The sequence below is a fragment of the Cicer arietinum genome, chromosome 5 (assembly GCF_000331145.2).
Source record: "Cicer arietinum cultivar CDC Frontier isolate Library 1 chromosome 5, Cicar.CDCFrontier_v2.0, whole genome shotgun sequence".
Classification (NCBI taxonomy): Eukaryota; Viridiplantae; Streptophyta; class Magnoliopsida; order Fabales; family Fabaceae; genus Cicer; species Cicer arietinum.
The window spans coordinates 53,008,967-53,010,618 of NC_021164.2; the positions used below are offsets into that span (position 1 = coordinate 53,008,967).

General features: G+C 33.4%; 1 protein-coding gene across 1 annotated transcript; it reads right to left on the reverse strand.

Moving 5' to 3' along the window:
• Positions 1 to 346: 346 nt before the first annotated feature.
• On the reverse strand, positions 347 to 1,652 carry LOC101495035 (aspartic proteinase CDR1-like). The gene has a single exon (XM_004506659.3). It carries the CDS (start codon positions 1,650 to 1,652, stop codon positions 351 to 353), a length of 1,302 nt encoding a protein of 433 aa, XP_004506716.1. The 3' UTR covers positions 347 to 350.

The window sequence follows — 1,652 nt, forward strand, 5'->3', positions numbered from 1 at the left end:
CCTAAAATGAATTTCTTTGTGAACGTAAATTTTTTATTGAAAATAATTATATTAACATAACATTTTTACTAATATGATATTGCTAGTATAAAATTTATTAGGATAAAGAATTTGTAAGGATTGTATCTTTTTTTTTTCTTTTTAGAGGAGGATAAACAAATTTAGATCTTGTGAAAAAAAGAATATGGTTAGACTAATAAAGTAGGTTTGTCAAATTAAGTAACATTTAGGTTTTATAAATAGAAACAGAAAATATTATGATCAATCCAACTGGATTTAGCTTCAATACAGAGATAAAATAACATGCAAATTTTATTATTATGAATTCAAGGAGCCAATTAAACAAAAGCCTAAAACTTGGTACAATCAATTTGCTTAAACGATACTTGTTTTTGAACAAGGTCATAACCAACCAACAAATTTTGTTGAGCTAAGTTTCCAAAGATGGCACCAATTTCAGATGAGATAAAAGCAAAGCAAACTATTCCATCAGCAATAGGAATAAATGTACTAAGAGAATGCAATTTAACATCTGCACCTTTGAAATTTGCAGTGATTATAGGAAATTCATATTCACTAGATGTGACACTGTAGCAAAGGCTAAGCATATTCTCTGGATCTTGAACACGCTCTAGGTGAATCAATTCTGCTACGGCTGATTCCAAATTACTATAAATATCACTTGGTAAAAGAGTTAAGGTAGTACCTGAATCAATTATAATGTTACCCTCAACAACACCATCTTCTAAAGAACCACCAAATTTTACTCTTTTGTTTCCTACTGTAAATGCTTCCAAAGTCAAATAGTAAAAAATGTCTGAGTCTTTTTTCACAATAGGAGTTGACACAACCCCGTCACCTGAAACCATGGCAGCATCTCCAAAATTGAGTTTGCTTGTCGTGTTTGATTCAGACAACCATGGCACCAAACAGTACGAGAATTTTCCACCAATTGTCGACCCCAACTGTGTTGTTAGAGACACAAGTCCACCTCCAAGGCCAACTATCCCAGAGCTAGAACCTTCAAAAGATACAGTATTTTGTGTTCCACATCCTATCACAAATTTAGGAAACGAAATAGAATGACCAGTTGTGGATTCTAATGTAAGTGTTTCAACACTAAGATCTCCATGTGAACGAGATTGATCACCATATTGAATGGTATATTGGCAAGAATCTTGTTCAGAACAAGAAGTGTCTGTCACATGTAGACATGTATTAGACTTGCAAGGAATGTTTTTGTAACTTGATGATTTTGAAGGATCAAACATAGGAGATGTTTGGTTGTAACATCGTTTACAAGGCTTACATTGAAGCCAAACAATGTCACTACCTGTGTCAGCAATACCATATAACTTAAATGGTGGGGTACCAATTGAATAAGTCATGAGATATTCACCTTTATCTGAGATTATAGTTGATTGAGGTGTTTTAGTGAGGGAATTTTTGTAAAAATGATGGACACGATTAATAGAACGACGAGCGGCATTAACAACACGTTGGTATTTGGTTTGTGTAGGATGGTAGAGAGGTGACTTTGGAGAATCACGATGTAAGAGTTCAACACTCAAACCATTGTTTAGTGAGTGAGAAAGAGAAATAGTGAAACAAATGAAAAAGAAAAGAAAGGTAAAAAAGGATCGTGTGTTCAT